Here is a 21,889-nt window from a genome sequence, read left to right as displayed (position 1 = left end):
TTTACACGGACTGCTCCATCTTCCCATTCCGCCCTCTGCTGTTGTTGGAGTGTTCTGGATGGCAGTGACCCAGCAGCGCTGTGAGGAGGGGGTGGGGTGGGCTCAGTATGCCAGGGGCAGCCAGATGGGGCCCTCCTGGCAGCAGACACAGGTGCAGGAGCCTGGCGGGGTGTGCTCAAGGGGTACGGCATGTGCTGGGGGATGAGCCGAGCCTGTCTGTTGGACACAGCGAGAGGCCCTGTAAGGGATCTTTGGTTTTCCCAATCTGCCTGCAATGGAGTCTCCCTGGCTCAAGTCTTGAAGAGATTGGCCAATTCCCTGAAGAACCTGAACGGAAACATCAAGCATAGGCACTCTGCAGCTATTTGAGAAATGACTTTATACGCACTGCTCATCTCAGCAGCAAGCAGGAACTGGGCCCCCCAAACCAATACAGGCTCACTCTGTAAAGACACCACGTAGGAGTGAAGGTACGACTCTGAGCAGGGTCAGATGGGAGCAAACACCAGGGTACAAGGACCCTCCCTGGGCTTCCACTTCCCTTCTGGAAGCCCTGATTTTCACTCCTCATAAGAGGGCTGCTCCTTGACATGCAAGCTGTTCTTTGGAGTGACAACCACACGCAGGACTTCTGCCAGTCCATAGAGGCCAAATGTACAATGTGAAAGAAAGAAAAGCAGTAATATTTCTGGTGCAGAATGTTTAGATACTAGACACCATGTCCTCTTAGGCCAAAATGCTGATGGCACTTAGACCGATGGCGATTTATGAGCACAAGAGTTGAGCAGAAGACTTTCTTCCCATGCACAGCCACACCTCTGGCTGTGCTTACAGAAGGGATAGACTTATGTTTCCTACAAAAGTTGGGCATAGTCTAATCAGAATCAGGTTTTGAGATGTTTGCTCTTTCACTCACCAAGTGTTTACCAAGCACAACTCAACTAGGTAAGCCAAGGAGCTCTAAGAACGCCCTAGAGAAGCTCTCTCTGCTTAAGGGATGGTATTGTATCATTGGTATGAACTGCAGAAGCCAAGAGAGAAACAAATTCTGGCTTAGCTGTGGGAAGGGAGTTTCGGTGAGGCCACTGGTTAGCATCCTGAGAGTGGGGTAGATGCACCCATGCATTTGCATAAGGCCACGTGCTGGTTTCAAACACAGTCTGCCCACAGAGCAGGCAGAGATTTGTGAGAAGTGTGGGGATGACCACCACAGGACAGGCCCTGGGAGCAGCTTAGGTGTCTGTATTCATGCTCCTGTAACCTGCCTGGACATGGCAGCTGTTCTATGCCAAGGACTCCTCGCTTTGCAGGAGACCCAAGTCAGGGAGTCAGGGGATCCTGCTCTGAGCTGCCTGGCCCACCCCCATGGCACTCTGCAGCTCACCTGCTCGAAGACCTTGGGTGAGCCTTCTGTACTGGAGATCTCTAGAGTCTCAGTTTCCCCATTTGTAAAATGATGGTGATAACATCTGCCTCATGGGCTGTTTCAAGGGTAAAATGAGGCCATATATGCAAACATGCAAACACACTTTAAGAATCCTATAGCACTAAACAAAGAAGGGATGAGAGATTAAAAAGCTACCTCCATGTTGCTACATCTCAAAATGCTCAGAAACTACCCTGAGGTGTCCAAAAATGTGTCATTTTTCTGTCATTACCCCCATTAATATAGTGATTAAGTGCCAATAACATATACCTTGCCTTTGCTCACCAGTGCTATGGATCTAGGTCGAGGGAAGACAGGGAAAATACTCTCCTGGGAAAGAACTCATCAGTGCTCCTTTTCACGACTGCCTTAGGTGTAGCAAGAGAATGTGGTAGACGGGGGACAGATCCTGCCATCTTTTCAGCTGTTTGGCCCTCCCGTGAAGAAGCATCTTGTTAGGAGGCATGGGGGGCTGGTTTTCCTTCTGCCCTGTTCCTGTTTAGGACAGGGATGAGCAAGGTACCCTGGAAAGACCCATCCCTGGTTCGCTTATCCTGTGTGCAGGTCTCACAGATGCCATAATCTCTTCAGCAGAGAGCTGTTGTGTCTCTCAGGATATAGCTTTCTCCCAGAAATAAAACCCCATGGAGGTTAAGGCACCTATAGTGGTGGTCTCTGGTGGCACATCACAGATGAAGAGCTTCATGTTCTAACATTTTCATCTCATGGTAGGGTGAACGCTGCTCAGAGCCTGCTCTGAGATCCAACATAACAGAGAAAAATACACTTTTCCGGCACTCTGGAGCACAGTGGTCACTCCCCAGTCTTCCCTGCAGCTTTGAGGCAGGGAGCTGATGCACTTCTAGGAAACCAAGCCCACAGAGCGACACTCTTTACTAGAAACATAAGCCATAAGGTAGCAGCACCTGGGAAAAGTGGACCTATTCTGTGCCTGCTGAGTCAACAGGAGTAACCATGGAGGAGGAACTAATACACTCTATCACCTTGTTTACTTTTTTTGAGAGAACACAAACCTTTCTCAGATGATCACTTAGTATGGAATATCTCTTGACTGCTGTATTCTCTAAATAAATGCATGTCAAACCTTGTAAAAGTAGCTACTGGTGTTTAAAAATTAAAAACATTAATCTTTTCCTAATATATCTGTAAGTGGATCTGAAAGGCAGTAAATTAGATGTAAAATCCAATGGTAATCACCCAGGAAGGGTGATGTAGGAAGGGAGGATGTGGCAGTCACCAAAAGGGGCCCTGGCACCTCCTGGTTTCTCTCCTGGTGGAGCCAAACTGTGGTCTGGCTACCCCCACACAAGGTAGATTTGGCTCCGGAGGCCTTAGAACTTACTCATAAATATGGACGGAAGTGAAAACTCTCAAGGGTACCTGTTCTCTGCTCAAAATGAGGTTTAATCCAGCTTGCCCACTGGGCAGACTGTTTGCATGTTTGCTGGGCCCCAGGGAGAAGAAAAAATACTCCAGTGCCACCAGTTTCCTGAGTGACCACAGGGGCAATGGCAGTGCCAAATTACCCACCACCTGTGTTCAGAAGACCACAGGAGCCTGAGGTCCCTGAGCCTCTGGGCAGGGTGCCTGCAGTATGAGTCTCCAGTTCATTGTGCATTGGGTCACGCAGGCCATCCTATCAGGTTACTTGCGTTCACCCTCTTTCAGCAAGTGTGTCTCACAGCCTTAATGAAAGCAGTTTTTATACTCTGCTGGCAGAGAATGAAATAAAGTGTTAAGTGCGACCTTGATGATGCACAGGCACTGCCCACTTCTCAACCAAACAGGGCCAGCAGGCTATTTCTATTTCTGCCTCTTGTTTTAATCAATGCTCTTCCCTCCAAACAAAAAAGGTTCTAAAGTCTCCTGCTGGAATGAGACATGGGGACTGCCTCAACTGGGAAAGGACTTCCAGGTTTGGGGCAGAAAGCTGGCTCCCTTGTGTGCTCAGCCCTGTGACAGCCCCAAGGAGATGGTTTGTAGCTGCTGCCCTTGTGAAATGGGGAGACAAGTCAATGGCTCTTAAGACAAATGACTTTGGGTTGACACTCTGGCCTGTGGAGCAGCCCGTTCCACTGGGTCAAAACTCATGGTCATTTGCTGTCTTTGCCAAGGAATTACTTAGGAATGTCATGCCAGCTGCTGAAACTCCCTCATTTTGGATTCTTCCCCACCTACATAAAGAAAGATATTGTGGCTGTGCAGATAAAGAATTGGCTGCCATTGGAGTTGGGTGATTTCCTAAAAATATCTTCAGACATTTAATCAAAAAATATTTTTAAAATAATTTTTGTTTTGCCAGGATGAACGAGGCTCAACTCACTTCCTTGATCAACATGCAAGGGCAAGTCCGTTTTCAGGGCCCGCCCCTCTGCCCTCCAAAAGGAGCCTGTGTGAAGGCTAGGCCAGTACTGCACAGCGTCTGACCCATCAACTAGGAGTGAATGGGAGTGAATGGCTATCCCAATCTTTAGCGCACTCCTGCAACCCTGGCTTGGCTTATTTTTTCAGTTTCCACAAATATCAACGAAGACCAACCACTTCAGATGTTCCAAGGCTTTCTGTCTTAACACAGTGGTACTGCAAGCACTGACATACAGCCTGAGAGGACAGCAGAGGACCAAGCATGAATTCCTTTCTCTCTTGGCCCATGACATTCTATACCCTTCACAGCCTCTGACATCAGAAAGAGTATTAGAAACTTCTAAATGGTTAGTGTGTGTCTCCTCCCTGGAGTGTCACCTCCCTGGGGTAAGGCTGGGCTCCCAGGCCCCCTCCAGCAGGGCCAAGCCACTGGCACTCAGTGGAGGCTGACGTGGGCACTGTCATAATTGAAATGCCACCGTCTTTTTTTGATTCCCCTTCCTAAGGTAAAAATAAGAACCTTCCTTAAGTGAAAAATTTTTTTTCAAAAAGAAAAGAAAGAAAAAAAAGAAAAAAGAAAAGAAAAGAAAAGAAAAGAAAAGGAAAGAAAACCCAGAACATTATACATGGTCACTATGTTGAAATTTCAGAGTTAGTAGAAGAAAGCAAAAGATAAAAAAGGAAAAAAAGATTTTCCCCAGTAAAAGATAAGCAATTCCAAACTGTGCAGTCCTCAGCCCCTGCAGCCTTGTCCTATTTTAATATTAAGGTTCTGAATTGTTTGAAAAGCATTTATTAAGCACCTACGCAGATCTTTTCAGCATCTAGAAAAATTTCCTAGGGCTATGTTAGTAAAGTGTTCCACTGAGGAAGACTCACAGGATTTTTACCGTTAACATTTTTTTTTCAAACAAAAGTACAGTCTTGTTTTACATGTTGAAGGAAATTTTTGAAATTGTTTTACATGTTGAAGGAAATTTTTGAAATTGTTTTACATGTTGAAGGAAATTTTTGAAATTGTTTTACATGTTGAAGGAAATTTTTGAAATTTCTGGCATCTAGGTTCTGTTGAATTTGAAAATTGTTTTACATGTTGAAGGAAATTTTTGAAATTTCTGGCATCTAGGTTCTGTTGAATTTTAAGGAAAGAAGCAGTACAAATACAAAGTTAGGGCTGCTGAATAATGATCCCTTTGAACAGTGAATTAAATGACACAATGACACTGTTTCTTAAAGTCTGCACTCTTTAGCCAGATCTTTCCCAAACATTTTAGGAAGTTAGGAAAAGTCACCAATGGAGTTTCAGGGTGCCATTCCATCTATATGTTTGCAAATGAAGGGGAAGGAAAGCAGTGAAGAAAATTAACAAAGTTAATGATGAACTAGTGCAGGGTGGTTTGGACTTTGAAAGTTTACAAGGTAACATCACAAAACTAAACTACAGAAGCCCACACCCTGCCAGGATGGGCTGGCATCTACAGTGAGCTAGCTGAGTGCATCTGAGCCAAAATGGCCCAGGCTCCATGGGCCGCCTGCACACCACAGGGGCAGTGCTGGGCTGAGCTTTCTTGTCTTGCCCACAGTTGAAGTTAAGGCATTAGTTACCTGAAGTGCACAGAGAATCCTATCAATATCATACACAAAAATTAACTACAAATAGATGACGAATCTCAATGTAAGTTCTGAAACTATAAAACAATTCCAAGAAAATATAAGTGTAAAACCTTCATGACCTTGGGTCAGGTAATGATTTCTCAGATACGATATCAAGAGCACATGCAATAAAGAGTTAATAAGCCGGACTTCAAAATTAAAAACTTTTGTGTTTCTGAAGACACCATTAAGAAAGTGAGAAGACAAGAGACCAGGAGAAAAAACTATTGTAGATCATATCCCCAGTAAAGGACTTTTATCCAAAACATATAAAGACCTCCCATAATTCAATAAGAAGACAAAGAACCCAATTAAAAGACGGGGCAAAAGAGTGGAACAGACATCACATCAGAGAAAAACAAATTGCCAGTGCACACAAGAAAAAATGCTCACCATCATTAGTGACATGCAGATCAACAACACAGGGAGCTACCATTTCACATGAGTGGCCATCATCAAAAAGTAACAAGTCCTGGGAAGAATACAGGCAAGCTAGAACCCTCACATGTGGCTGCTGGGAATGCAGGATAGTGCTACCACTGGAAACTATTTGGTAGGTTCTTAAAATATTGAACCTGGATTTGCAATATGACTCAGAAGTCCCATTCCCAAGAGAGATGAAACGTCTGTCCACACAGACTTGCCTATGAATATTCAGAACAGCATTATTTATAATAAAAAAATGGAACCAGTAAATGAAGAAAATGTGTGGCACCTCCTCACACTGGAGTATTCAGCAATACAGAGGAATAAAGTCCTAACGTGTGCTTAACATGGACAGACCTTAGAAGTAGCACGCGAGGGAAAGATGACAGATACAAAAAGACCATGTATAGTAAATTTCTATAGAGACAGAGGTGGTTGGTGGTCGCTGAGTGGGGACCGAGTGCAGATGGGTGTGAGGTTGCTTTCTGGAAGGATGTTCTAAAGACGGACTGGAAAGATGCTGTACAGTTGACAACTGCGGACCTGTACACTTCAAGACTATGTGAACTATACCTCAAAAAAGCTGTCTGAAAGAACTGAAATCTTAAAAAAAAAAATCTGAGTGTCCATATAATCCTTCTGTGATGCCAACATTCTCTGGACATTAGCTGCTTGGAGAGGATCTAGTGCTCTGGAGGGAAGGACATCATGCCTGAGAGATTACTGCCCAGAGTCAGCTGTGATGCGTCAGGAATGAGTCTGTGAGCTTCTCAAAGATTTCAGGAAGCTGTAAGGTCAATATTTTAAAAATCTAACAGCAAAAAGAAGCTAAAGAATATCATCAATGACATATACTTTGGGCTATTTTAGAAAATTAACTACTGAAACGTTTACTTTCTGAAAAAGATGCTTTCTTGTCAAGAAATAACTCAGCAGACTTAACACTGATCGAGCACTTGCACATGTTGATTTAAAGATCAAGAGCCTCCAACATGTGGTAGGATGGCTTCTGCTTTCCCCCATCCTCCCCTGCGTAGGGAACGTAAGAGAACTTAAAGGGGCCTCTGGATCTGCAGTGGTGTTTCCTTTAGTGAGGAGATCGATCCCAGGTACCGCAGAGCTCCTAACCCAGTGCTCATCTCTAGCACATCTGGCTGTGCCCCTCTGTACCTGAACGTGTGAATCAGAGTGACAGACCTCTGGCTCAGATAAAGTGTTGGCTTCTGAAGCTGGTAACCAGTAAAACACAATATAACTGAGCTTTCCTAAAATAAACCATTTATTGAAAAAAACCTTTTTCTTAAATTTCATTAATCAGCCTTTGCATAACAAACCTGTGGCTTGCCAACAACAACAAAAGGTAAGATTTCACAGTCAGTGCACTCGACAAACAAGAGTTTAACAAGGCCCAGGACACCTGATAACACTACAACTGCTTTTGAACCCAGGAAGGTCAAAACACTACACTGATGTCACGGTTCTCAGTCACACGAGAAACAGGTGACAGAGGTGATGGTCCGTGTACAGTAGTAATGGCACTTAACATGCAGCTTCTTTACCTCGTGGACACCGTCACTCAGAGGGCCCCGTGCCACGTCAAACAAACAGGAGCAGCAGGAGAAGTGACGCTTGTCACCTGTGCAGTCTTCAGTCTTGGAAGGTTAAAAAGGCTTATACTGCTTCTCAGCACAGTCTTTATGTAAATATTACATACAGTAGTGATTAAGAGAATTCTCCGAGCACACACACTACCAGGCCGCAGACCGATTAGCTTCATTCTTCATCTGTGCAGACCTGGGAGGGAGGCAGGAGAGAGCTGAACCAGATCTGCCATAGACACACAACTAACAGGTAAGTCACCACCACTGCTGCAGCCTCCTCCCCAATCCCCGCACTGGGGAGCCTGAGCAAGAAGCCCAGCTCAGAGAAGCCCCAGGGCAGAGAAGCCCCAGCAAGGACTCAGCACAGAGGGGAGGCTCAATGGTGCAGTAAGTGATGTAGGTACTAAAGTCACGGTTCTGTCAACTGGCCCCTGAAAGCATTTTTAAGAATGTACCTGGACAGGGGCAGCCCGCGTGGCTCAGCAGTTTAGCGCTGCCTTCAGCCCAGGGTGTGGTCCTGGAGACCTGGGATCAAGTTCCATGTCAGGTTCCCTGCATAGAATGGAGCCTGCTTCTCCCTCTGCCTGTGTCTCTGCCTCTCTCTCTATCTGTATGTGTCTCTCATTAATAAATAAATCTTTTTAAAAAAAATGTACCTGGACAATATCAAGTCAATACAAACCATCTAAACAAAGAAATGAGTGTGTTTTAAATTACAAATCCCTAATCTCTACACAGCAAAACTAGCTCCTTGTTCCTTACTTCCACTCACCCTGCTCATTGGCACCTTCCCTTCCTCCGACAGGGGCTCCCCTGTAGGGCCCTTTCAGCACTATTTTCTCTCCGGGACCTGCATCAGAGCCCCATTCTCTCCCCACATTCACACCCATCTGAAAGCCCTAAGCAGATGTTCCAAACATGCCTTAACCATCATCTGCCAGAGGAACCCACTGCCTCCCTGACCCAACCCTCTGTATCCCTCCTTGGCCAACAGGATCTCCCATCTGGTGATCCAAACCAGGGCCTGGGAGCCATCCCAGACCCTCCCCTTACTTGTCTCTCATCCCATCAGCTATTCAATTGTGGCCATTTTAACCCCGAAATAGCACCAGTAACTTGCCCCTGACCTCCCACGCCCAGCCCATTAGCTGTATCAGCAACTTCTTAACTACTCTGTCTCCAGAAGCATCATTCTGAAACACCATTTAATCAAGTTACACTGAAAATAAAACTGGAATTCCTTCCTGGGGGCTCCTTTTCACTTCTGCAGCCTTACCTTTTACCACTTTCCACATCCTGTGATCCACCGGTACACAGTTCCTGGATTATTTTACCCTTGTTAGCCTGTCGTCTCCACCGCCTGACCTCCCTATACCCTCCCAAACAGCTCAAGCATCTCATTCCAGAGAAAGCAATGATAGCTGAAATGGCCTGGCTGGATGAAATCACTCTTCCCAGGATGCCTGGGTGGCTCAGCAGTTAAGCGTCTGCCTTCAGCCCAGGGCATGATACTGGAGACCTGGGATCAAGTCCCACATCAGGCTCCCTGTATGGAGCCTGCTTGCCCCTCTGCCTCTGCCTGTGTCTCTGCCCCTCTCTCTGTATCTCTCATGAATAAATGAATAAAATCTTAAAAAAAAACAAAAAACAAAACCTGCTCTTCCCAGTGGCCCTACAATGTAGCATACATACCCCACCCCAGCTCTGAAAAAAATGCTTAGTCACTGCTAGCCCTGTCTCTCTCTCCTCTCTTAGAGTGCAGGCACTGCTAGCCCTGTATGCAAGTAGACCATACACTCTCAGGAGTAGAAACTTGGTCTTTTGCCCAGTCCCATATAAAATGCCATGTGACAGTCCCAGGCATACCACAAACACACCGGGGTAGATCAAGCAGAGAACCTCAATGAACATTTTCTGGGGGGGAGAAAAAATCTAAAACTCCCTGGCATAATACGTTTAGCTCCCTTCCTTTTCTTTTTCTTTTTCTTTTTCTTTTTTATATTTAAATATATACATTTTATTACTAAAAGTAAATTATTAAAGAAATGAAAATTGAAACAACACTAATATCACTAACTATTTTGCCTATCATATGGGGGGGAAGATAATACTACACAATGCTGGCAAGAGTATGGAGAAAGCAGTGCTCTGATTTTCTGCAATAGGGAATGCTAATTGGTAAAAATTTTTGGAAATTAATTTGAAAATACATCTTGAAGTTCAAATATTGCATAACCTTTGACTCAGCAATACTATGTTTATAAATGTACCATGTGTGTACTAATACAAGTATTTTATGTCTAAGTTTCCAAATTTCCTTCAGTGCCAGATACAAACAGAACTCAAACATCCAAACATGAAAAAGACTGTACGGTGATCTGCCCAACCTTGACGAAGGAATGGTCGAGGAGCTGGCTGGCCGTCCACCTCATCCTGGGCTCACTTTCAAGGCAGTGAGAAAGGAAGTCCTTTCCTTCCGGGCTTAGTCTCTCAGGGATGGGTGGCTTGTGCCCCATTCCCACTTTATACATAATCTGAAAGTTGTGTTCATATTCATGCCAAGGCCTCTAAAGAAAGGGGGAAAATCAGGTTTAATGATATTACATGGCCATAAAAAAATGAGATGGCCCAATCCTTTCAGGCATCTCAATATTAATATATATCAGAGGCCAGCTAGCTTTTACTTACAGGGCCAAATAGTAAGTAGTTTAGTTTTTTTGCTTACAGAGCCAATTAGTAAGTAGTTTAGGCTTGTGGGCCACAGTGCTCAATTCTCCCGCTGTGACCTGACAGCAGCCATAGAAGATACATAAATGAATGGGTGTGACTGAGTGCCAGTAAAACCTTATTTACAAAGCCAGGTGGTCAGCACAGTCTGCCAACCTCATTTGGATGTTATGATAGTCCAGCATTACCTGGAAGCCACTATCATGAAAATAAAAAAGGATATATATAAACTGATATAACAATGTCAACAAAATATATAAAACTCAACAATTCTCTCACAGGGACATTACTATGCTACCCCGTTGAATAATGAACATCAAATTCTAATAGTGCGAAGCTCTGGTTATTTTATGTATCATAAAACATAAGAATAAAACGTTTAGCAGCCACAAGGTACAATACATTTTCCTACTAATAACACTTGAGAGGTTTCTAACATTTTTCTGCTTTATAAATAATGCTAATACACACACACAATGGTCCCTCTAGACATCTGCTGTTCATTAGCAGTATTTTCATAAAAAAGTAAATTTTTAGAATTTTAAGATAATCATACAGAACAGTCTCACTGCCCTAAACATCCTTGTGCTCTATCTTATCATCCTTTCCTTCTTCTCCCAGAGCTACTGACAACTGATCCTCTTACTGCTGCCTCCTGCCTTCCCCGCAGAATGTCATGTGGGTGGAATCACACATGTATGTAGCATTTCCAGATTAGCTTCTTTCTCGTTGGCAGTATGCTTTTACAGCTCCTCCTTGTCGTCCTCTGGGCTAGACGGCTCATTTCTTTTCACTGCTGCATAATATCCCGTTGTCTAGATTACCAGTTTGCTCACCTGTTCACTTACTCAAGGACACCTTGGTTGCCTCCACATCTGGCAATCATGAGTGAAGCTGCACTCCAGTGCTAGTGTTTGGACAGAAGTTTCTGGTTTCTCATTTCTTTCTGCAGCTTCTCATTTCTCCAAGTTTTAACTTGAGCTTTCTAGTTTTTTATTCACTCATGTAAGTGTTCTTTAAGTCATAAATCTTATAAATATTTGGTTCCTAGACGGTCACCTGTCTTCACGTTACTGTATCTTTTTAGAGTTCACTTTTTTTTATGTTTACTCACATTCTCTAGTTAGCAGAAAATGTGTCCCTGGTATTTGTAATACCTAATAAAACACAATTACAGCTCTGTTCCTGTGAACACCCTCTGGGAGTTTCTCCTCCTGGTGTGGGCTCTGCTCACCTTGCCGGTCACCATCTCTATGACGACACAGCCCAGACTCCAGATATCAGCGGCACGCCCATGGCCTTCTCCTTTTGCACGAGTGATGACTTCTGGAGCCATGTATGCTTTAAAAGTCACAGATATGGTGATAGGAATGGATTACAAACACAGCACCATGCAATAATAGAGCTAAGCAAGAAATTAATATTGTGTAATACTCCACATAAATGAAACTAACTTATGGCAGGGGGGTGCAGAAAGGACTTTCTCGGAGTTATATAATATGAAATATTGAAACTAACAAAAGATTTCAAATCAATTTTCTGAATTGACATTTTAGGGGATGAATTAGTATCTAAACGACAATTTCTGAATGGCAAATCTTCAGATAAACTGTATCACATTAAAAATATGAATTAAGTGGTCAAAAGAAGCTGTAAAATTTTATGACACTGAATAATCAAAACAAATAATTACCATTAAACATGTCCCTTTTTAAAGGGACAATGAAGCAGACTGGTGGGGAGCATACCAGGTGTGGGCTTGGCTGCACTAGTAACACATTCCCACGTGTTAAGATATTCACCCACTTCTGGGTGTGCCTACCTACTCCTTTTTATTTAAAAGAGCCAATAATGCTTCAAACTTCCTGCCTCCTTTAGACAGACATGAAATTGTCACAGGTGCTCGACAATAAATAGGTTATGTTCTTAAAAAAAAAAATCCATACTACCCTATTTAACATACTGTTGTGTTTTGACTAGAATAGTTTTAATAAACCCCTTGTGAACAACAAAGGTAGTTTTTCTGGGAAGAAAAAGAGGACTTTCTTGTCTCCTTTCACTTTGGAGGGAAAGGCGAATTTCTGCATCTGAGACGTGCTGGCAGGTAGAAGCCTGCGGTGTCTGTGGTCAGAAACCCTCCCCCCTCCTCCCTGGTCTGTGCTGACAGCAGAGATGAAGGGAAAGCCCAGTTACCAAGCACACTGTAATGAGTCATTGTGGCAAAGACAAATCAAGCCAGTCCCCACCTGCTGTCCCCAGTGTGCTATTCACTTCTCCCGGCATGGTCTGTGCGTTGTTTTTAAGCTTTACTGAGCATCCAAAATCCCCCAGCTTGATGAGTCCAGAGGAGGTTAGGAAGATATTGGCACCTAACAAGAAACAAGCACTTGTTGGGCTTGGGAACACAGAGTGCATTTTCAGCTATACGGCAACCAAAATTCCCAGGAACTTGATTCACAAATTAAATAATGTAAAGGTTTATAAAATTTGACTTACAGAGTATAATCACGGAAGGATTTTAAGCCTTATACACAAATGTTACTACAAAGCAAAGAAATGTTCATATCAGTACAGAGAGCTTTGACCAACAGACTCTGAACTGAAACACTTGCACAGATCTAATGCTGCAAATACAGGGAGACCCTTTACAGAGGAATTACATGGAAGCTACCATTGCCTGTAAAATCAGAGGCGTGAACAAGTAGCAGCGCCTGTAACAGGTCGCAACGTGGAGTTTGGACTGGCGCACTCGCTCTTCTCTGGAGTCCTGGCTGAGGCTGCACAGACAACTTCAAACTATGACTGAAGAGATGCTATAGAGCCTCCTCACATCTCTGAATGCAACACACATGCTCATACTCTAGCTGGAATCTGGGGTGACTGCTCACAGCTGCAGGAAGCTCTAGGCTATGAGATATTGTTGCCCTAACCAAGCCACATATCTCTGGCACTGTGTGTCCTATGGCACTTTTCTCAAAAAGCAGTACAGAGCCACTCAAATTAGGTTGGGAGCCACACCATGAGCTGACATCTAACAGAGCACCTGAGTGCTCCCAGGATATACAGTCCCCACAGAGGACTACACACTACCAACTTCACGACTCTGGAGCTACTCCACACGTGGACATCAGCCATACTGAATCACAAAAAATATCACAAGGACAAAGATTTGATTCAACAACCCTGAGGAATTCTCTTTATGGTCATGGCCCATGAAAGGAAGGTACCATTCCGTGACAGGGATCAGAGCCAGGGTATTGGTATATGTGGCTGAACAACTGGAAACAGGCAATGTCATGGCTGATAAAGAGCCAATTAGGCAAATGCTCAGAATGATTCCAAGCAGCAAAGCAATGGGGGACACGGGCAGGCGGGGAGGCAATAAGAATGGTGGATGCTGGGGATTCAGGGCGAGCTACTGGAGGGAGGATGGACAATCCTTACACTCAGACCAAAGCAGGTTCTGGTGTAATCCAGCCCCGTGCTGGATCAAGTGCTGGGTCGGAAGTCAGCCAATTCTACAGAGAACATGCTTATGCTGACCTCGGACTGTGTGACAGAGTGGAATCCTTCAGTCTAGGGCCCACCAGAGACAATCTGTCACTTTAATTATCCCTGACTCCCCAAATACAAAGGTCAGGGACAAATGCCAGAGGTTCTGAGGCAAGCATGACTATTCCCCTCATGCCAGAAGAGAAAAGCACTTTAAATCAATCAGCATGACTAAGTCAGTCTTTAGCAGAATTGTACACTGGAGGAGGTTGGTGTAAATAAATCTTGTCTCCCAAAACACAGCTTACACTGGCATTTCAGATTCACGGTCACTTTACATATGCATGATGTTCACATGGAAATACGCAAAAGTCTTGAACAGAGAAAAAGATGTGTAGATTGTGAAGGTCTAGTAAATATACAAGGTTGGCTAAACCAGCCTATAAAAATAGCAAGTTTCATTCTTGGGGAAACAGACCTCACTAAAAACAGTGTTACACAGAAAGATAAAGCAGTCTTATCTGCTCATGGATGGGGATGTGCTATATGGTCTCTCAATACTGGGTTCTTAATGGTAGCATATTCACAGTAAAGGCACTTCTTTCTAGAGAAATGGTTTGTGGGAGAGGGATCTAGTGTCTTGGCAGCACCTACTATGTGTAGGGCACACAGTCTGGTATCCATGGCAGCCAGTTGAGTGTGAGGACTACCTTTGATGTCACGGTGAACGATGCCATGCTCATGGAGGACGTTGATTGCGATGGTGATCTGCTTTGAATACAGCCTAATGACATGCTCCTGAAGTCCCAGCCTTGACACCTCTTCTAATGTCCCCTCGTCACAGTATTCCATGAAGATGTACATTTCTTCCTGCGGGAGGAACAAAATGCAGCCTGTGTTTATATGTACACTAAGTGAAGAACCTGGAAAATGTCACAGGTCATGCCCCAAAGGAACCTTCTTTCTAATGGTATGCTACACTTGTCATCCTCAACACTGAATTTGTCTGGTAACAGTCATTTCTCACTCCTACACAGAGGTGTCTGCCTGCCTCCTCTGTCTGGAATTATACAGCTTGTCGAGATAAGAGTGTCTTCTCCAAATCACAGGTGATAAGTTGTCTATTATCCTCTGAAATTAAGTCTGCTATATAATCTCAGACAGGGACCAACAGGGCTGTCCCTATAAATGTATTATTAAGTACTGAAACACATCCTTTTCAGATATGAATTTATTTGTGAAAACATTAAAAATCACCACTATTCAACTTCCCTTGGAAGTTCAGACTCCACCAAGATGATCCGAGTTATCCTCTTTCCCTCCAAGTGTTTACTTCCAAACACAGGGGGGAAATGAATTTGAAGTTTTAACGTTCTCATTTCACAACGGTTCCTTAAATACATGTAGGAGAAAAACCAGCATTTCTTGACAGTGCACCCAACAGTGGTTCAGTGAAAAATGGGGGGAAAAAAGTAACACACTGTGTAAGGGGCATTTTAGAAGAATCTTCTGATCGGCAGGATGGGTTTCAGTGCTTTATAATGTCGGGTTAACGACTACAGTCTACAACTTACATTTTAGGAAGAACTCCTCTAGTTTCAGAGAGAAGGCAGAAATGATGTAACTCATGGAGATTTCCTGATAATTAGGCAAAGTTACTGTGCTCTGAAATGAGAAGACCTGCGATGTAGAACAGGACTCCGACTGTGCCCTTACTGATTCCTCACACAAAACCGCGTGATCAAAGTTGGCTTACTCTATGAAGCTCCACACCAAAATACCGAACCAGATTGGGGTGTTTGATGCCCTCAAAGATTTTCAATTCGTCTGCAGTTTCCTTGATAGTTTTATGGTCATTAGGTTGAAATCGGATCTGTAAAGAGAAAACTGTTGATCAGTGTTGGTCCTGTCACAAACCAGAAACAAGACACCTTTATCCCCGAGAGCTGTAAAGCTGCCTCCTGCATGTGCATCATCCAGACCCACAGACTACGGTCAGTGTGTCTGTACTTGACTTTGAGTCTTTCTCTGCTTTGTCATTCCAAGTGAATTAAACATGCCTGCTTTAGAATATTTGGTGAGAGAACAGCTAACAGGATCATTTTCATAACTGCAAACTGAATTCACAAAATCATTAAACATTCGATAAGTGATCATAAATATGTAGGTTCTGGAAGATAAAAAGGTGAGAGATAATTGTGCCCTTAAGAAGTATACGAAAGGGCACCTGCACCCCAATTTTCATAACAGGAATGGCGACAACAGCCAAACTATGGAAAGAGCCCAGTATTTTGTCAACAAATGAATGGATAAAGATGTGGTCTATATATATACAATGACATTACTCAGCCCTGAAAGAAAGAAAGAAAGAAAGAAAGAAAGAAAGAAAGAAAGAAAGAAAGAAAGAAAGAAAGAAAGAAAGAAAGAAAGAAAGAAAGAAAGAAAGAAAGAAAGAAAGGAGAGAGAAAGAAAGAAAGAAAGAAAGAAAGAAAAAAGAAAGAGAAAAAAAGAAAAGAAAAGAAAAGAAAAGAAAAGAAAAGAAAAGAAAAGAAAGAAAGAAAGAAAGAAAGAAAGAAAGAAAGAAAGAAAGAAAGAAATCTTGCCATTTGAAATGACATAGATGGTACTAGAGGGTATTATGCTAAGTGAAATAAGTCAGTCAGAGAAAGACAATTACCAATATGATCTCACTCACGTGGAATTTAAGAAACAAAACAGAGGATCACAGGGGAAGAGAGGAAAAAATAAAACAAGAGGACAATCAGACAGGAAGACAAACCACAAGAGACTCTTAATCATAGGAGACAAACTGAGGGTCACTGGAGCGGGGGGGTGGAGGGATGGGGTACCTGGGTAATGGGCATTACGGAGGGCACGTGATGTAATGAGCACTGGGTATAAGACTGATGAATCACTGAACTCTACCTCTGAAACTAATTAATATATTACAGTGTTAATTAATTGAATTTAAATTAAAAAAAAATTTTTTTAAAAGTAGTTTACGACCGGAGTGCCTGGGTGGCTTAGTTTGTAAAGCATCTGTCTTCAGCTCAAGTCATGATTCTAAGGTCCTGGGATGGAGCCCCAAGTCAGGCTCCCTGCTCAATGGGGAGTCTACAACCTCTCCCTCTCTCTCTCCCCCAACCCATGTTCACTCTCTCAAATAAATACAATCTTAAAAATAAAAAAGTTAACAACCAAGTGGGAACAAGGTGGTAGAAGCAGTGTGGGTGAATGCCATGTGGGAAGACAAGAAATGCCACAGGAGCTCAGAGAGGGAGGGCTGGGCACTGCACGTGTGTGCTGCCTGCCAATCCTACCACCCATCGAAGCTCCAGCCTCTTCCGCCACAGGCTCCTTCTACTCCTTGCATCCCGAGTGTCTCCTCAGGAGCGACAACAGTATTTGCTTCCCTGATAGGAGGCTGGCTCTCCCCCATCCTACCTTTAGCTATTGAAATGCTGCTCATTCCTGAAGCTGATCACAAATGTTATCTTCTTACCTAATTCCCCACTAAGATTTTACTGTTACCACCATCCTCTCCGCCTTTAGCTAACTTTGCTTGCCTCTTTCTGTAAGGCGCTCAGCACACCTATGTGGTGGCAGAAGTACCTGTGCATCTGGTCTGAGAGTTCTTACTAGCATCCTCACCGGAATTGGACACTGCACTACTCTATCATCTCCAGGCATCTGCCTAGACAGCTCAACACAGAGGAGCTAGCTCTAGGAGCTAAGAAGAGCCTTGAAAATAAGCTTCTTTACCAAATCTCTGTCATGCAGAGGCTTGAAAGCAGAAGGCCCCCAACAAGACCAGACCACTTACCTCCTTCATAGCCATCAATTCGCCAGTGTCAACACTGATACAGGTGTAGACCTTCCCATACTGCCCCTCCCCTGTGAACAGAACAAACATACCATCTCAGTCACCAAAGAAGGCCATTTGAAGTCATTCAGATGTGTAGTAATGTTTCCCAAGTCTGGATCTATATTTATATAATCTATAATTATCTACTATTCCAAGACCCAAAATGTTCCCCAATAACGGAAGGCAATCTCTTCACTGAGCCTTACCTGTAAATATCTGTAGGGTAGAAGGAACTTTGGCAAACCCTAGAGGAAGCATAAAGGAACAAAGGTGCACACTTCTAAGCCCTTACAGCCCTTGAGGAGGTCAGGGCCCGGGGTGGGGGCACCATCTAAGTGTACCTTGTTGTGGCACGTCCAGGGGTGGGTGGGAGTGGATATTTTACCAACGTATCTTTGGGGACATTAAGCGAAGGGGACGGAACATATAGCAAAGACCAACAACATAACTGATAACATTTACAAAGCACTTGGTTTCTTCTGTGTCTTCTGCCTTAATTGCTAGCTCTACAGAACCTTAAGGGTATCCGGGGCTCACAGAGTCCTATTATCACAATCATGTTAGCCTCTTCAGAACCAAACACTCCATTGAGAGATGTATTTAAAAGACAGAAGGATCTGAAACATGGTCAGGCTGCTTCTGTCACACGATCCACCTCTAGTTATAAGAGGCACTTGACTTGGAAATTAATAACAGGCAATGCTTTAGGAAGGACAGTCTCTCTTCAGTAATGTTCTTGAGGGAATAAGGTCATAAGAACATCAACAGGAACAAATGGGTAAAATTTACATAGTTTTCCATTGGCAACTTCTGGAGTTATCATGCAAAAACTACTCATTTTAATGAACCATTTAAAAAAAATCTTTCTAGGGGCACCTGGGTGGCTCAGTGGGTTAAGCGTCTGCCTTTGGCTTAGGTCATAGTTCTGGGATCCTGGGATGGAGCCCCACATCGGGCTCCCTGCTCAGTGGGGAGTCTGCTTCTCCCTCTCCCTCTGCCCCTTCCCCTGCTCACTCACTCTCAAATAAATACATATATACATCTTTAAAAAAAATTTAAAATCTCCTTTGTACTGTTCTTATAACACATTTTACTGAAACATTATTTACACAACCTAAAAACCAGAACCCTCTGCAAAAGATATGCTACATCTACCAGAGATAAGAATCAGTTATACAACTTAACCTAAAAAAGTGTGACTGTTGCTGTTTCTAACAGAGGTGAACTCTATGTCACATTGCTCCATTTCCTTACCAATTTTGTTTCCTCTTTGCCACTTGAAGGTCACCTTCCTCAAACCTACATGCATAACGTTATCATATGATTTAGGGGTATCACAAACTTGACCAATGATATTCTTTCTCCTCATTTCTCGATACCTCTTTTCTTCAAACAGTCGGACTGATTTCTGGATAGCTTCTATGGGTCCTTGTTTGGAAGCACTGTCTGCAGGGAGAAACAAGCTCAGTAGTCCCAGTCACTAGAAGTAAGTCAACGTCCAGCAAATAATAATAGAAAGAGAGCAATACACATGAGCACTTGAGCACAGCAAGGCTTAGCATTCTCTAGTCAGATACCCAGCAGGTGCATTCAAGTCCATTCCAATCCAACAGCTCCAGAGGATGCGCCACCCACTGCACAGACACACACATAAAATATAGGCTCGTCAGGCAGAGCTGATGACTTCGCCCCCCCAGACTGCTGCTCAGACCCTGGAGTGACTTCCTACCTGCCACCAGACTCTCCATCTCCAGTCCACTCTCGTTGGCCAGTATTGTCTTACTGGCACATAAAATCTGGTATGTTCCTTTCCTACTTAGATTTATTTCACGGTTCTCAACAAACAGTTTACCAAAAATCCAAGCCCTTCATCTGGGATTGTAGGCCATGCAGATTTTGGACTTGGTTTATCTTTCCCAGTTTGCTCCTGTCAGTATTCTCCCTCTCTTCTCCTGCCACAGGCCCCAGATGAACCAAACTAAACAGACTCGTAGAATAAACACTCCAAGCCGTTTCTGACACTTATGTTCACACTTTCCTGCTGGTCTAAAAAGCTGTCTTCCCACCACGGTGTCTGGGGTGTACGTCTCACCAATGACAGCTCAGCTGAAATATCATACCCCTTTTCGGAAGCTGTCTTGATGAGAAGGGAATTAAGTTGTCCCTTCTCTGGGAAGAGTCCAGAATAAAGGCTCTGGAACCAGGATGCCTGGGATAAGGTCCTGGCTTCATCAGTTTCCAAGTAGATAAGTTAACTGACTTCTTCATATATCGAACTCCTAATTTGTGAAATGAGGGTAATAATATCTCATGCACAGATGGCACTACTGTATTTAAGGAAATCATACATTCAAGGTGCTAAGCCCTATGCCTGGGACACAGCAATACTCAGTAAAATTTAAGTTACTTTTGCTACTATTCCTTACCTTCTCATCAGGTTCTATATCTCTAGTTCTCCAAATTATCTGGTCATAACTTACAGTAAAAAATAACTTTTACACATATAGATATCTAAAGAAGTTTCATAAAACAGTATTACTGTTACCACGTGTGATTCAGACTCCACCTTATGTTTTTAAATGCTGACTTTACAACCCACAAACGGGTTATGACCCATAATGTGAAAAGCACTGCTTGGTACGTGTCCCCATTACAGCCCTCCTCATATTGCATCCTCACTAGCTAAGAGCCTCACTTTCTGGCCAACAAAGAGATCACTAAGGACTAGTATGGCTGTACGGTTAATTTGAGAAGAGAAATTCCCCCAAGGTTTATAGTGTTCTAACTACAGTTTCACACTATAACCACTTCTTAACAACATGAATCGCTGTTTTCTTTACCTCAATATATGACACATCAGGTCTCATGGGCACCGAACAAGATTTCACAGCTATGAGCCCATGGACTCCACTGTCAAATATTTCTGGGAAAGGCATTTTGGTTTTGTTTTACAGTAAATATTTCTCAAGATTTCTCCATCTTTGTTACTGTGAACTGTAACTATCCCAAGAGTTCCCAAGTTCTCCTGACCACAAAGTACTTGTTTTGAAGATTATCACAAAGAGCTGGCATGTATGGGAACTTCTGCTGACGTGAGAGCTGCTGGAGAGACCCAAGCTCCAGCCCGTGGCTTTCCCTGCCCTAAGCCCTCCACATACACCTCACCTGCCCCAGGCTTGGCAAACAATGCATCAGAGTCATTTCTTCCACTTTGTTCCTTTTGTTCCTTTTTTTAAAATCCCACCTGAGTCTGGTGTCTTGCACGGCACCACCATAATGATACGCTAACCAACCTTATTTCCCCCCACTCCAAGCAGCTCCCACCGTCTCTCCTATCTCCTCCTCCCCACACCCAGAACACACCAGGTGCTCAAGAGGCTGCCGGGCTGCTGACTATCTCAGGGTGAGGCTTTCATCCCTTAGCTGTCACTGAAGACTGGCCACAGTCTAACTTCTCCCAGCCCCTTCGTGTTCACCACCACTTATATCTACACTGCCCAATCCAGCTGGCTTCTCCTTTCGTCACTGGGCCTCCCTCTGGATGTATTTCCTACTCTGTACTTTTCCTCCTGGCTTGATGCAGATCTGTTTTGATATAAGAGTCAGCTCAAGCCTCACCCTTCCATAACACCTCCCCCCCACCCCCACCAACTATTTTCAACTTTGGTGGACAATATACTTCCAAGGGGCGAACATTGGTATGAGCACTGGACTTGTAGAAAGAAGCAGTGTGCGCCTGCCCCAGCTCTGTCAGTTATCACCTCGGTCAACTATTTGGCTTCTCAAAAACTTCATCAGAAGAAGATATGAATAGTTATTCAGTTCACAAATATTAATTATATTCCTACTATGTACAAAGAATTATGTGAAGGGCCCACCCAAAGTGACATAAAGAATTAACTACCACCATAGCTTAAAGAATATAAGATGAATAAAACATGTTCCAGATCCAAAGGAGCTTATAATTTATTATAAGAAACAGGAAATGTATACACAGTACACATAGGAAGTAATGTCACAGGTATAAAAGAGATCAAAAATATTAATGAAAAACTAATAATTCAAAAGCTAAAGCGTATTTTAGCTGAAACTGCTTACTTTATGCTTCAATATTTGAAGTTCAACATTCTCTCTCTTACCCTTAGTCTGGCTGATAAGTGTCCGAAGTTCCCAACTTCTTCGAGCTGACCCACTTGAATCACCTTTTGGATACGCTGGTTCTGCAGGAAGTATGTTTTTCACAAAATTAAGATTTATGGAACAGATAAGCCTATGTAATCGAGAGTAAGACTGAAATGGTGCGTGGCAATGATT

General features: G+C 43.4%; 1 protein-coding gene across 7 annotated transcripts in view; it reads right to left on the bottom strand.

The window, feature by feature from the left end:
- Positions 1-7,151: 7,151 nt before the first annotated feature.
- MAP3K4 (mitogen-activated protein kinase kinase kinase 4) overlaps positions 7,152-21,889 on the bottom strand; it is a 111,738-nt gene continuing 97,000 nt past the window's right edge. For 6 of the 7 annotated variants that reach the window (XM_038526498.1, XM_038526501.1, XM_038526499.1 and 3 more), the window contains 9 exons: positions 21,715-21,795; positions 18,830-19,021; positions 17,534-17,604; positions 15,467-15,583; positions 14,421-14,580; positions 12,465-12,587; positions 11,453-11,559; positions 9,879-10,058; positions 7,152-7,684 (listed from right to left, as the gene is read on the bottom strand). In XM_038526498.1, the coding sequence (XP_038382426.1) occupies positions 7,664-7,684; positions 9,879-10,058; positions 11,453-11,559; positions 12,465-12,587; positions 14,421-14,580; positions 15,467-15,583; positions 17,534-17,604; positions 18,830-19,021; positions 21,715-21,795 (1,052 nt within the window). In that variant the 3' untranslated portion in view covers positions 7,152-7,663. Of the gene's footprint in view, positions 7,685-9,878; positions 10,059-11,452; positions 11,560-12,464; positions 12,588-14,420; positions 14,581-15,284; positions 15,376-15,466; positions 15,584-17,533; positions 17,605-18,829; positions 19,022-21,714; positions 21,796-21,889 lie in introns of those variants that run through there. The other variant, XM_038526504.1, reaches the window with a different exon arrangement.

The sequence above is a fragment of the Canis lupus genome, chromosome 1 (genome assembly GCF_011100685.1).
Source record: "Canis lupus familiaris isolate Mischka breed German Shepherd chromosome 1, alternate assembly UU_Cfam_GSD_1.0, whole genome shotgun sequence".
In the NCBI taxonomy this organism is placed as follows: Eukaryota; Metazoa; Chordata; class Mammalia; order Carnivora; family Canidae; genus Canis; species Canis lupus.
Note: the sequence above shows the minus strand (reverse complement) of the source record. Positions and strands in the feature narration are given on the sequence as shown.